General features: G+C 39.4%; 1 protein-coding gene across 2 annotated transcripts in view; it reads left to right on the forward strand.

Moving 5' to 3' along the window:
* The window catches only part of LOC130104057 (glutamate receptor ionotropic, NMDA 2D), an 86,892-nt gene that overhangs the window by 39,534 nt on the left and 34,445 nt on the right, over positions 1–12,913 (forward strand). For both annotated transcript variants that reach the window (XM_056270451.1, XM_056270461.1), the window contains exons 3-6: positions 638–844; positions 2,537–2,803; positions 4,711–5,039; positions 7,908–8,022. In XM_056270451.1, coding sequence (XP_056126426.1) covers positions 638–844; positions 2,537–2,803; positions 4,711–5,039; positions 7,908–8,022 — 918 coding nt within the window. The remainder of the gene's footprint in view (positions 1–637; positions 845–2,536; positions 2,804–4,710; positions 5,040–7,907; positions 8,023–12,913) is intronic.

Consider the following 12,913-nt stretch of genomic DNA (forward strand, 5'->3'; position numbering starts at 1 on the left):
CTGAGCGCATAAGAGAAGCACTGAACGCAACAGAGAAAATAAAAAAATAAATATAATTTATCTTATCTTCAATATCTACACGTACTGTTCGCTCACCTTCGTGGTTCTATTGATCGAGACTGTTCTCCAAGATGGCTGCTGTCTGTATGCGCTAACTGTACTGTCTGTGTAAAGTATCTTCTTATTAAACTGTCTATACACTTACAAAGTTCTCAATGCTTCGGTTTGCATGTAAGGACACTCATTATGCTGCCGTGTTAGTGTGGGGCTAATTTGAGCCTTGTTAATGGTATTAACTAGCGATCTCTTTTTGCTTACTCGATGCCCAATATACTAGCGTTATAAGCTAAACTGTTTTTAGAGATAAAACTCTTTATATTCGATTATCATGAAAACAAATCTCAGGGAACGATTTAGTCTGTACCAATGTGTTATTACACCCGAGGTTCATTTTGCGCCGGAGTTGTCCTTTAAAAACTTGATTTTCACCACAGGCGGACTTCAAGTTAACTGAAGTGCGAACACAAAAGTAGAGTAATATGATGGGCACTTATACAGGAGTGCTTATTCAAAACTACAGAAGTTAATGTGGTGTGAATGTGAACATGAATGTGAAGTGAATGTGATTTGACTACAGGTGAATGACAGCAGTCCCAGGACGCTGCTCTCTCAGCTGTGTGACCTGCTGGCAGCCAGACCCCTTCAGGGACTAGTGTATGAAGATGAGAGACCCCTTCCGCTGGCCTCCGGCCCCCTGGCCCCCATGCTGGAGTTCGTTTCGGCCCAGACCGGCCTCCCCATCGTTGCTGTGGGAGGGGGAGCGGGTCTGGGCAGGGTACCACAGGTATGGCTGTTTACAGAATTAAGATAGGTCATATTTACCTTTGCTCAACGAAATTTCGCAGATGAAATCCTGTCATTTCAATAAGAATCCACACGATTAGGAGTTCCCCAAGCAGATTTCACCCATGTTCAAGTTGGTCATGCGAATTCGCCGCGCTTACCAACAAACAGCTGCTTGGTTTGAAAGTGAGTGAGTCTGTGTGAGCAGTGCTTCATGTATTGCTACACTAAACCTTAATAAACCTTTTTTTTGCCTGCGAAATTTCACCAATGTGACCGCAAGTTTGATTTCACTCAATTACTGTAAGTGCATTAAGGTTAGAAAACAACTAGTTATTATTTACAATGATTCCATACTCTGAGTTAAATTAATTTGACTTAACCTCTGTGCACATTTCATTGATCAACCTTGGATTTCACAGCAAATCTTTCAATATAGACTGCTGCTTACTCAATAAATTATTTTAAATACAGAACCGAAGTCTACAGACTTAAACTTGTCCTTTTTAAAGTATTTCTTGTAAGCCTGCTTTGTAAGCAAATACCTATTAAAAGCGATTGTACACAGCCAGTACGATTGATTTTAATTTTGAAGTATAGCTGTCTTGAAATGAATAGTGCTTTTTCCTGATTAACTGTACTGTCTATGGCATAGACTCTATGCCATTTCATAGCAAAATAAAACTGGGCCATTGAGGATTTATCAGAACAGACCAGTTTGAACAGTCTCAGATGCACTTTAACGGCACTGAATTATTTGACAGCACTATTTACTTTTAAAAGAAAAAAACAATATTGGGGTTTCTTTGGACTGTGGAAATTCCTCACAAACATCTCTCTGCAAGCTCTTGGTGTTAATGAACTCTAACACTTGCTAGATAGTGTTTGGCTTGCTGCAGTGCTATAAGGGCATTGTTTGTTAATGGTACCGCCTGAGGAGGAGTGTTAAACGGACAGAGATAGGGCTGCCGTCGTCTCTGTCGGGGCCTGATCGGGGTACACCGATAACTGTAGGAAGGGATGGCATTACTAACATCCATTTTGATAAATAGCAAGGCCAAAGGTTATGCATTACCACTGCAGGCCATATGGTCTGCTCTTTTTTCTCTCTTGTGTTCACTGAAGTGCTACGGTCTGGGTTTCGCAATTTCAGTTGCTCATCTCGAGATTAATAACATGTTCTCTTTAGCACAGTATGAAAACAACAAAAGGAAAAAAGACAAGTTTTTTTCATTTACAAATGTTTTATTATTATTACTAACAACTCTGGAGACATGATGTTAAATCCTTTTGATGATGTTGCATTGAATCCTACACTCTCCCGGACCTACACGCACACTCCATTGCATTGCAAATTAAATTGGAATCTGTGCGACGTACTCCGGTGACGATTGGAGTCACTGAAGTACCTCCCTCCTGTTTCTACAGCGGCTGCATATCTCAGAAACTCTTTATAAGAAATTGAATTCCTATGATGCTTTATGGAGGCAATAAATAGTCTTCAATCACAGGAAATGTAGTTATTTTTTCCCCTTAATTGCACTGCAGAAGACTAGCTCTGTCTGATGTCACGATTAGAGAATGTCACATTAGAAATGTAGTTCCCATGATGCCTTATGCAAGGAATGAATCGACGGTCTTGACTCTTTAGTCTTGGGAAATGTAGTCGTTTACCTTCTTAATTGCTCTGCAGGAGACCGGCTCAATCTTCCTACAGTTCAGCTCTTCCACCGCACTCCAATTGGAGGTGATCTTTGAGGTGCTGGAGGAGTACGATTGGACGGCCTTCTCAGTGGTGTCCACACGTCACCATGGCTACCAGGACTTCCTGTCAATAGTGGAAGGTTTGACCGACGGGTCATTCATCGGCTGGGAGAAGAAGAGCATAGTGATGTTGAATTTAACCGATGACCCAGGAGGAGCGCGAGCACGACGGCTGTTGAAAGAGAACGAAGCACAGGTAGAGAGGGAAGGTCATTGCATTTATGTCTCACGTATTCGCTTACTCGCTCATTTAATCATTCACTTATTCTTCCTCCCTCCACCTGACATCACTTCCTGTCCTTAACCATTTCTTTTCTTTTGGCTGTTTACTCCACCATCTTTCTGTGACCTTTCACTGTCCTTTTTCCGTTCTCCTCTCATTCTCATTCTCTTTCCCATCTCTACCTATATTTGTGTAATGTGTATGTGTGTGTATGTGTGTCACAGGTTGTCCTCTGTCTCCCCCTGGCTCCAGGCTGTTATTGTTCTGTGTATGTGTGTGTTAGAGGGTGTTATTGTGCCTTGTGGGTCCCAGTACACTGATGTCAGTGTTAATATAACACAGAGCCTGTGGCGGTGCAACCCAATGCCGTATGCATTAGATTCAGTCTGTAGTGCCTCTGCTCAATTACACACACACCGAAATAAATATTGCACACATATATAAAGAAAAAAAAGAAGACAGAAAGTTACATAGTAGAATACAGTAAGTAGTATGATGGTGGTATACCGTAAATGCTTCAGTCAGTAGTGATTGCTATTAAAGTACTTCAGCGTATCTGCTGCGTGATTTTAAAATGTGGACTTTAGCATGGCTGGAATGCTGCGTTGACCAATCAAAAAGAAGCTAGGACCAGGCCTGTCCATTTTATAATGTGATATATAGATTACCATGAACATGATATCACTCATACTGTGATTTTCAAAGTACCGCACACCCCTACTTTAGACACGGACAGGATATACTGTATACTCGACATAAACACGCACACAGAATAAGAACATAATATCAACACTTAATCTGTTTTGTTCAGGTCTGGTGAGTTTAGATACAGGTTGAATTCTTGATCTTTTTCCCTCTCATTCTCTAGTTCTTTTCCTAGTTCTCTACTGACCTTTTCTTCTTCTTTTTACAGTCTCTCTTGGGTTTTTTTTCTCTCTCATGTATTGTAAAGGTGAAATATTTAGCCCCTCTCTCAGTTTCTGTTCTTTTCTTCCTTTCTCTCTCTCCTTCCCAGATTGTGCTAGTCTCATTTCTTCCCCTTTTCTTTCTCTCCTTCTCTTTTCATCCAGTATCTGTCTGTCTTCGTTAAGGAATGTCCCAGCACCATTAAGCTGCTCCTCTCCTGTAAAATAATTAGACATTTCTGTCTATTACATGTTTTAAAAAAAAAACATTTAAATAGCAAAGTTTACTGTTAAGAGGTAGAACTTGTGACTGCAGGAAACGAACACATTCTGCCCTCTGAACATGGTACATACTGTAGTACATCAGTCTACTGTAATCAGTTTATTAGTTCCTGTAATGAACCCTTTAATTTTCAGCAATCCCATTAAAGTTACTGTTCATATATCATTAATTGCAGTGCGTAAAGGATTTCAAATTTCAATCCAAATTCACTGATCCAAGTGATTGCATTCCCTTTCTGTTGTGCTCAGTTTGATCTGCATGTGCTCTATGAAGTATCTGAAATTTAATGATGACGGCGACATTTGAATCGCTCTTTTGATATTAGTACGCTCTCATGTAAATGGAAATACTCTCATTATAAGAATTTAACAGTAAAATGTAATTAAATGTTGTTTTTTAAGAAAGACGTTTTTCAAGCACTGAAAGAGGCTCTCCCAAGTACATCGCAAAGACGTGACATTTTCATGATCAGTTCTTAGTGATTTTACACATCGGTTCCAGCACTGAAATATATAATCCCAATACCTCTCCTGTCCTCTCTTCCATTTCCTCTTCTCATTCTGCTCGTGGTCTGTTCCTCCCATTTGACCTCTGTGTTCTTGTTTGCACTCGCTTTTGTTTTCTCTCTTGCTCCTGCTCTCTGGTTTTCATCTTGGTCCCCTCTGTCCTCTTTGCCCCCACTCCTACTGTAGGTGCGGTTGTTGTACTGCTCTCAGGAGGAAGCAGAACAGGTGTTCCAAGCTGCTTGGGCAGCTGGTCAGGCCAGTGCCTCCCACATATGGTTCGCGGTGGGTCCAGCTCTGTCCGAGCTGGGCCTGACCGGACTACCCAATCGCCTTTTTGCAGTCAGACCGCAGGGTTGGAGGGACGAGCCCCGCAGACGTATCGCCCGTGGGGTGTCCATCCTTACCCACGGAGCTGTTGCGTTGCGCAAGGACTACGGAGCCACTGGAGGTCCACACTTTGTCACTAACTGCCAGACGGATGGCAACAGAACGCAGAGGATTCGCGGTAGAATGAAGTAAGAGATAGTTCTTTCCATCGATGCAAGATTTGACTTGTTGTATCTTTCTGTGCAAAACATACATGTCTCACACCAAGCACAACACTGTGGTATAGTGACCATGAACATGAAAATGTATTTGCAAAACATTTAACTAATGTAATGTGTTGTATTAAGTGAAAATTAATATTCAGTGGGACATGATGTAGGGCGGGATTTGATTTTTAATCAAATGAGATTTCATTGGGCAGTGAAAGAAGGCTGTAAAATAGTTTTTTTTAAATAAACTTACTACTGTTCAAAAGTTTTATATCAGTAAAAAAAGAGATTAATACTTTTATTCAGCAAGGATGAATAAAATTGACAATAAAAACTTTTACAAAAAAATCTATTTGAAATAAATGCTGTTCTTTTAAAAAAAAAATCTATTCATCAAAGAATCCTGAAAAATATGCATTACGGTTTCCACAAAAATATTAAGAAGCACAACTGTTTTCTACATTGATAATAAGAAGAAATGGTTCTTGAGCAGTAAATCAGTTTATTAGAATGATTTCTGAAGGATCATGTGACACTGAAGACTGGTGTAATGATGCTGAAAATTCAGCTTTGCCATCACAGGAATAAATAACTGTTTAAAATATTTAGAAATGGAAAACTTATTATAAATTGTAGTAATATTTCACATTATTACTGTTTTTTGTTCAAATAAATGCAGCCTCGGTGAACATAAGATACTTTTTAAACATTAAAAATCTTTCTTTCACCAAACTTTTGTATAGTAGTGCATATATAAAGTGTAATTGTATTGGTCAAAAATAATGAAAAAGTTCAAATATTTTTTTTGATCATGATTATTAAACAAACATTTTTTGTGATGAACTGTGGACAGTATAACCAGTGACATTTATTTAGAAAGTACATTTTAATTTTGTTATATATGGAGTAGCCATAGTTATATCAACCATATAAGTAATTAATTTAGACTCTCCCATAGGAGCAAATTCATTAAAGAGTTAAACCATTTTTGCCCATGGTATTGCAGCGCTAATAAAGCTGCTTTTGTGAACGTGTGTGCATGATATTGCCTGTGTAATTCATTTAGTGAATCAAGTGCTAAACCATCACATGCAAATAAATGGTGCTTTCAGCGTAGTTTATGGTGTTATTATGCAGTGTGATCTTGAAAATCTTTTAAAAGCCCTCAATTTATGTTCACCCTGAGAACTGTGTTTAAAGCTCATTTTGTTTGGCATTAACTTTCAACTTTGTTTTGATATATATATATATATATATATATATATATATATTTGCTGCTTTGTTGCATTTATAGTAAGTCAGTTTATCCTTAATGACACACTCTAATGAGAGTGAAAGTGCTGCACCTTTGGGGCATGGATGTCCTTTACTCCCCCACCACAGGGACTGTAGGAGAGGCGTTCAACATGCCCCTGTGTTTAAGACAACAAAGTGGGTGGGAGCGGATAAACAATTGCAGCTGTTTGACGCTGTCTCTACCCTAAAAGCAAGCAACACATCAAAACGAGAATAGTCCCATTATAATTAACAAGCATGTGCCAGTTTCATTTATTATAATGGGAACGTTACTCATCTTACGTAAGAGCGAATAGGTCCGTTTTTAACTTGTGCAAGGATGTATCAGCTGCTTCCAGTTGTTTTAGATGTACAAAAACAGTCTTGACCTTTATATTGCAGACTGGTACTTGTTATCATATTATTTTAACATATATCATAATCATAAACTTGTTATAGTGCAAAATAATACGACCATTTACTGCACTATAGTGGCTAATGAATCAGATGTATAATTTTGTCATGACGTGAGAGGCGTTTTTTGACTAAATCTTCCTTTTAAGTTGCCATTTTAGTCAAATTTGACAAAAATGGCATCTAATTTTACTAGACTAATGTATTTAGTTGACAAATGTAATGAAATATTCAAACATTTTATATCCCTGACATTATTGTCTAAGATTAGATTCATTCAAATAATCAGCGTAATTTTTTCTCATGTTATTTTCGCCAACAGTATGTTTAAATCTAAATTTCATTAAAATCGTTATCGTCTGCGAAATAAAAAAGCTTCATTAACAAACAGTTTCATCGATAATTTTGATGAGAAAAACACTGGCTGCCAGTGATGAAACTAGAATTTCTGAACAATAGACTGAATGAAAAAAAAAAAAATGTGTTAATCACCGTTTATAACATGTTTTACACATAGTAAGGAGAAATTATATGGACTCACTGAGCAGAAACTCTCAACTTAACAACCAGTGTGACTCGCACTCATTACACATCAGAAGAGGATTGATGGTGAAAAGAGATTCACCTGTTTAGTGCTGCTGTTGTAATTATGGGTTGCTAAATAGGCTTATACTTAATGGTTTTGCACGCATTTATCGCACAGATCTTTGGCGGAATTTTGTGAGGAATATTCACAAAAGGCTTTCAAAAGGCTCATAAGAACAGAGCAGAGGAAACTTTGCTCCTTTAAACTTGTTCACCCAGTCAAATTATTTAAGAGTGCAGTCTTCATTTTGCCAAAAGCATATTGGATTTAAGATAAAAAGATTCATTTGAAGCAGTGACAAAGAATGTCACATTTAGGCACTGTTCTGGGTATTTTACTGGTTTAGATTAAGTGCTCAAAATAGAGTGACTGCCTCCTTTGATTCCATTGCTGAAGGAAATAAAATGGTTACCTTCAACACACTCTTGCAATCTGACCTAATTAGGATGTTTGTGAAGTTTTCTGCGTGAGATTTCCTCTTTGACGTGTCCTCTCGAGTCTTTAATACTAATTCTTTCTGGGTCTCTTCCATCTCAACAGACTGTTTCTGCTCTGTTCTCTATGCTTTGCAGGTATTTCAGTAACATCACTCTCGGTGGGCGGGACTATTCGTTCAATAACGAGGGCTACCTGGCCAATCCCTTTCTGGATGTCATCTCCTACACGCCTGGGAGTGGCTGGGAAGACGTAAGAACTAATCAGAATTCTATTTCTGTTCGTTCTTGTGTAACTGCTGTTATGGATTGGTAATGTCCAGGATGAAAAGCAGCATTGCAGTAGCCATGCTAAGCACTGCAGTACCGATGCGCTGGAATGGATTTCGAGAGACCACATATCATTCGAGATGTCTGTTTATGACATGGACTGTTTTTGTGCGCTGTTAATTACGCATATGAACGATTGCGGTACGTATTGGGATTTAAAGGTAACGACAGCGCAGTGCTCTAATAAAATGTGCGATTTACTCCATCATGACTATCGTCATGATGTACTTGCTGTCTAAGAGCTGAAAACCTAATGTTACAGATTGTAGCAGTAAGACATATAGATTGAAAACAGTTTTAAAATGATATACTACTTGACGCTACTCTAATTTCAAAAACCATTTCCCATGACAGTCCACAGCAGAAAAAAACCATTACAATTAACTCTGAACAATGCATCACATTGTGCAGGAGAGAGAGTGTTGTGGTGTTGACGGTGCAATTCTGCTGTACTGCAGAGAAACGTTAAAGCCTCAATGATATAAACATATAATTAGGGTTTCAAGAGGACGTACATAATGCACAATTAGCTCATGTTTACATTTGGCCTTGTTATCAATGCATATCCATGATACCCTCAGTATGTTATTAAGATTAGCAATGCTTTCCTACATTATTAGCTTGCGACTTTATTACTATTATGTGAACAGCAATAAATGGAAAATAATTAATTGTGAAATGGTTTTAGAGAATGGATTTGATTTCCTCTTTTCCCTCTTCCCCTTCCTTCGCTAGTTATGCTTGTGTTAAGTATCTCTGAGCGGAAAAGGAATAAATAAATAAAGGAATAAAAACTCTTTTAAATTTATTGGCTTCTTGTATATCAGGATATCGTTGGTGCCACATGGGACATTGTGGCTCTACATTTATCCCGCAGAGCACCGCTGTCGTGAGACAAAATAACTGATACCAAACCCAACTAAGTAAATATAGCCGGGGAGAATGTCATATACATGAAGGTGCCACTCAAACTGTGCCTTAAAACAGAATTATTAATATTTAGATGCCACAAAGACAAGGGTAGAGACTGAAAATTGTAATCCCTGGCAGCGCCTGTGTTTTCCACCTCTACAATCTGTTAACAGAGAAAAAGACAGCGGATTATGTACTTGGGAGAAATTCTGATTCCTTCGGGCGATATTCACTGACATTGAGCCATAAGAGCAAAAAAGTATCGATATATAGTGGGGGTTATTTTTCTGCTGATTCCCATAGCTTGTCACCATCCATATTTATTTGTGTGCTTTATATACTGTACTCTGTGTATTCAGTAGCACAACATAGCTTACAATCAATGCTTTTCACGAGTATTGTCATGCCTTGGACCACTGATAGCACTTCGAACGGCAGCGCGTTCTGTCATGCAACAGATTCACCTTAACATGCTCCAGTAGGAAAGTGAGAGGATGCACTGGGATTGTGTTGCCCAGGGCGTCTTGAAAGGTCGAGTGTTTGTTTTGTCGATGTTCTTGTATAGGCTTTGTTTAGGTGCCAGCCAATGAGCTCTTTTTCACTGCCTGTTCTACATTTAGTCCATTCTGAATCAGGCCAGTCTTTCATTTCCTTAATATCTTTTATTTCATCCTGTATTGAACAGATAGTTCAACCAAAAATAGAATTCTGTCATTTACTCTCATTTTGTTCCAAACCCAAATGATTTTCTATCTTCTGTCGACCATAAAATGAGATGCTAAGCAGTGTTTTAATAATGTTCTTTTCTACACAATGAAAGTGAATGGTGACTACTCTGGGACTGCAAAAAAAAACAAAAAAACCTTCGCAGTAAAAGAGCTTCATATAAATCATGTTCTATATTCCAAATCTTCTGAAGTCTTATTATAGCTCAACCTGATCTCATTGCAAAACGTAACTATTTAATGTGCTAGCGATTTCATGTGAATTCGTACAATCTAATTTGTACGAAAACATACGATTTTTTTTGTAAGCATGAAGATCCATCCCAAAACATAACCGTCAGTGAGGTTAGGGTTAACACATCATACGAAAAAGTACATATGAGACTGTACAAATTCATACCAATTCACCAAAGAGGAAAATAGTGATTGCCATCAGAGTGTGTTCGATAGCTTTATGTGAGGAAAAGGCCAAAATAACTGCTTTTGAAATGACATGAGTAAATCTTGAGAGAAGTTTTAGTTTTCTATTCCATTAAAACTTTTGGTCAAGCAATGGCACACGCTATAGAAAACAGTGGTATTTTGTAGTTTTTAAAATCTTTGCACGGAACAACTCTTAAAAAACCCATCAAACTGTGCAACAGTCTGTTAAGAGTTGCATGCTGCTGGTTCTGGCTTTGGCGCCTGCGTCTCATTTGCAGATATGTTCTGGAGAAAAGTGCTGTTAGAGACGTCTGGATGCTTTTGTACTTCAGAGTCACGGAGTCTTTGTGATTCACATAATATATTTAATGGGGCGCCATAATGTACGTTTAAAAGGCTTCCACGCTGACTATAGGAGGTTTTCAATTTCCATTTGTTTTAGGAGGGCACTCTATTAAAATGTGATGCACGCCGTCTTTGTCTTCGCTCCGTTTTGTCTCTGGTTGTCTTAAATGCGTTCCGTCTAACATGGAGTAGACAATGGATGCGGATGACTCAACTACCAGAAGCCGTCGTGCACAAGGCACTTCATGTGACGGCTTCCACATGCAGCATTTATAGTGCTTTAACAAACTAACTGCTACAGCGCTTTTGATCCCATTTGTCCATGCTGTTCTCATAAATCGATACATATCAGGGGGAGACGTTTAAGAAATGAAATGCCAGGCACATTTTTCCAAACCCTCTTTGTACCTGTCAGGATGTGTCCATGTGTGTTTATGCTGTGTAAATCTTCTAGTGGATTTGTAAGGATTGCGCTGGGGTAAAAGCGCCTCGTTTCATCCTCCTCTCACAGGGACTTTCAGAGGGACGGGGGTGTCATGGCAGCGTGTTTGTGTTTCACCCTGTGAAAGTATTATCCGTTCCCGGGGGAGACAGTGTTTGATCAGGCCCCTGCTCTACCTCTGCCTGCGTGAGGCTCTGCCCCCTCAGCTTGGGCCCAGATCTCTGCTACTCCGGCTCCTTGTTATTCACTGCAGGATCTCTGGTTCTCCACACATGCTTCAACACTCCTATTTCGGTCGTTTTGTCGGCCCACATTCCGACGTCGAGAAGAGTTAAAGACGTCTTGCTGACACGGATCGGCCCTGAGAACTCGCCGCATTTCGGAGGTGGAAGAGAGTAAGAAAGATTCAGGGGGAAAAAGGAGAAAGATCAGAGAAGAGAAAGGGAGAAGAGAAACCCAACAGCACGTTCAAACACATTAGAGAGTATTGTAAGGACATGACACTAAACACTCTGCATGATTAGCATTTCTATCCCTCAAGAAGCAGCAAAAATCCCACACAGTCCTATCTTGCCTGGTTGTGCTACTTTGTGACACGCCATGCATATTTTATGAAGCTGTTCAGACATCCTTAATACACGACGGTGTCACCTGTTGAGATGTGTGGCTGATTCTCTTTCCGTGGCTGATTCTGGGATGACGCTGTCTGTCAGATGCAGACACAACATTCCCTTCCTGTTCTCTTCCCTCCTGTCAGTGGCGCTCAGAGAAAATAGATCTTTGGGTTAACACACTGTAAGGGTGGAGAGACTGACAGAGAGAGAGAGAGAGAGAGAGAAAGCAGACAAATGGACAGTCAAACTGACCCAAGCAGACAGATTGATGAACAGAGAACGAGACGGGGACCAGGTGAGCGGATGTCGCCGAATCGGCTTTTTGTAATTTCCAATGATCCGCCCCGGATGCGTTTGATTTCGGAGCCTTTGTAGTGGCACAGCCTCGGTTACAGGGCAGTTAGAAAGTGGGATAACTAGCTCAATGAGACTAGCGCTCGCAGGAATCCGCATGCTGACTGCTGCCATTTCCTGCTCCATTCCTTTCAATTAGTTGCCTCTGCACTGATCCTGTGCTAATATGCAAAGTCTTCTAGCTGCCAGCCTCTGGCTGATCTCTTAGAGTCGTACGCTTGCACATACACAGCGTATGAGAAGTATATTTATTCTTCGCCTGCCATGGAGACTTTGTAACAGTTTTATAAGAGCTGAACATCTTTTGCTGTATCTGAATAGCTCTCGAGGGGTGCTTTGGTGCTGATAGCTGCCAGTCTCTGCCGGTGTGTAGAGGAGACTCCTATGGCTCAATGCTGCGAACAAAGTTTGAGTGTTGGGATTGGGACAGGACAGTTGTGCGTGAAGTGTTGTGTCCTATAGGAAATATTTCTGAAAACTGAAAAATTCTGTCATTATTTACTCACCCACGTGTCGTTCCAAACCTGTGTTATTTTTTCACAAACAAATCATCATATTTTTTCCATGCAGCGACAGATCATGGATCACAAACTGTCAAGCTTTTGAAATGAAATAAAAGCACTCTAAAGGGGGTTTTAAAGTAGACGCACATATGACCTTTTTGCAGGTTTGACATTTGTCTCAGATATTTGATGTCATGACATCATGGTGTTTGGTTGTGAGACTTCAATTTCAGTCTGAATGTAAATATATGGATTATGTTAATGGTGCTTTTTTGCATTGCTTTTTGGCCATTTTGAAGCTTGACAACCTTTGATCACTATAAGCTGTTGTATGAAAAAGATCTATGTGAAGATTCTTTAAATATTCTATTTTTTGTGGTATATGAAAATATCTGTGAAATATCTCTTTAAATTGAACTAATGCTTTGTATCACAGCTATTCTGTTATTGCTGTCTTCTTGTGATGAATTACTTGTGTTGTAGCATTTCTTATATA

The sequence above is a fragment of the Rhinichthys klamathensis genome, unplaced genomic scaffold (assembly GCF_029890125.1).
Source record: "Rhinichthys klamathensis goyatoka isolate OS25496 unplaced genomic scaffold, OSU_Roscu_1.1 h1tg000013l_1, whole genome shotgun sequence".
Lineage (NCBI taxonomy): Eukaryota > Metazoa > Chordata > Actinopteri > Cypriniformes > Leuciscidae > Rhinichthys > Rhinichthys klamathensis.